The following is a 1,777-nucleotide window of genomic DNA, read 5'->3' as shown; positions in this document are numbered from 1 at the left end:
GCAATCCATCTACGTCCTGAGGACCTCGCTGCCACCGTCCAAGCGTGCTTGGCCCCGGCAGATGAACCTCAGGATTAAAGGGTGGGCTCAGTTCCGCGCACACTGTGTCTCACCTAAAAAATCCAATGCGCAGGCTGGAAGGTGGAAAGACCTTCCCCGGTTCTTCGTTCGCGAAGACTGGCCATTACCATTACCATAGCCAGTAAAAAACCAAGATATTCTTTATACTGCATGTGCTCATTCCACTGCTGCATTTTAAATGCCTTGTGTGCCTTGAACCAAAACATTTTAAGTTGCTTCATGTACAAAGCCTGGTCTTTTGACTCAAGGCTTAGCGGATTTTAGCTTGGGGCGTCAGTCACTGGCTCAGTGCATTCACATGGTTCCCTCACTGGCATCACGGAGACATGCTGAAACAGCTCCAGAGGTCTGAGAGTTCACTTTGTCACCTGTGTCTCTGTCCATCTTTGTCTCTCTGTTAGGAGCTGTACTCTAAAGCTTGCCATGCTTTAGCTGAGTTGGTGACTGAGCTGTTTCTTCAGACCCTACCAATGGTGACCGGCCTCTCTGTAAGGGAATGTGAGCTTCTGAAAGAGGAATGGCAGGAGAATTCGGTCCCTCAGATGGAGAAATGGGAAACCCACCGCCAGAAACGCTGGAAGCTTTTCCAGGAACAGCTATTGCAAGAAAAAGAAGTAAGATCCATGTTATGTTTTGGGACCTCAGAGTCTAAAAAAATGGGATATGGAAAAAAATTATCAAAATATGTATCAAAATGCAGTTTGACCTGCAACATGGACTGAATATGTATGCTGTGCATGTAGACTCGCACAGAGGAGTCAGAGAGTAATTACTGAACATCTGTCCACAGTATTTGACAGCTTTGTCAGCACATAAACATTTTTTGGCTAGGCTGCTGTCTGATGTACTCAACTCTTGAGGATATACAGAAACAGTTCAAAACAATCCTCATCAGGTCTGTTTGGAGAAGATACATATGAATGTAGTTTACAGGGAAGGAGTCCTTGCAATGATGAAATTTTCTTACTCATTTTTATGTATTAATACTATGATAAATAGAAACATCTAATACACACTTTATATAAAATTTATTCTTTATTCTACGAAAGTGGAGAAACAGTCATCTAGCTTTCCTGCTTTGTTTCTGCCCAGCATAGGGGGCATTGACAGCAGAGGAGAAAAGCAGCAAGAGTAAATGCAGAGGGAGTTATCTTCAGCTTTAGGCTGGAATTCAGTCATATTTTCAGTTTATTCATGCAGCGTTATGTCTCTGTCAACACTCCTTCTCACACAACTTGGTCAAAGAATGACCTCCTCTATTTAAAGCTGTGTCTCTTCCTAAATGTTAAGTATGTGCTGCAGTGTTTACAGTAATTGGAGCTTCTTAACCAAAAGGTTGGCAGATTTCTTTAATACTGGCAAAATTGTGCTGTCCCTTACCCTGTCTCCAGAGTGCCTGGACAATCCAGTACATGATTAATGAGGTACTCAGAGAGCCCCTAATTGTTGCAGAATGCTATAAGGTGTTTAACTTCTTCACCCACTTGTATTTGGGGTTCTGCCATAAAACACTGATTCAGGGAACTGTGGGCTTCCTAATGAATCTGGTAGAGTTGTTTTCTGATCAGTGGTTTTAGAATACCCTTGGAAATACAAAAGTAAATTTATTAATTGGAAATTCTTTGACATCACCTTTTTTTCTTCTGTCTTTTCCCTAATCTGGAATTATGCAAGATGCACCTCCCTGATCTTTTTG

General features: G+C 42.1%; 1 protein-coding gene across 4 annotated transcripts in view; it reads left to right on the top strand.

Annotated features, from left to right (window-relative positions):
- The window catches only part of EVC (EvC ciliary complex subunit 1), a 51,598-nt gene that overhangs the window by 30,372 nt on the left and 19,449 nt on the right, over positions 1-1,777 (top strand). For all 4 annotated transcript variants that reach the window (XM_027891973.1, XM_027891976.1, XM_027891975.1 and 1 more), the window contains one exon: positions 483-695. In XM_027891973.1, the coding sequence (XP_027747774.1) occupies positions 483-695 (213 nt within the window). The remainder of the gene's footprint in view (positions 1-482; positions 696-1,777) is intronic.

This window comes from Empidonax traillii, unplaced genomic scaffold (genome assembly GCF_003031625.1).
Source record: "Empidonax traillii isolate 1590-97213 ecotype Southwest subspecies unplaced genomic scaffold, ASM303162v1 scaffold336:size770142, whole genome shotgun sequence".
In the NCBI taxonomy this organism is placed as follows: Eukaryota; Metazoa; Chordata; class Aves; order Passeriformes; family Tyrannidae; genus Empidonax; species Empidonax traillii.
Note: the sequence above shows the minus strand (reverse complement) of the source record. Positions and strands in the feature narration are given on the sequence as shown.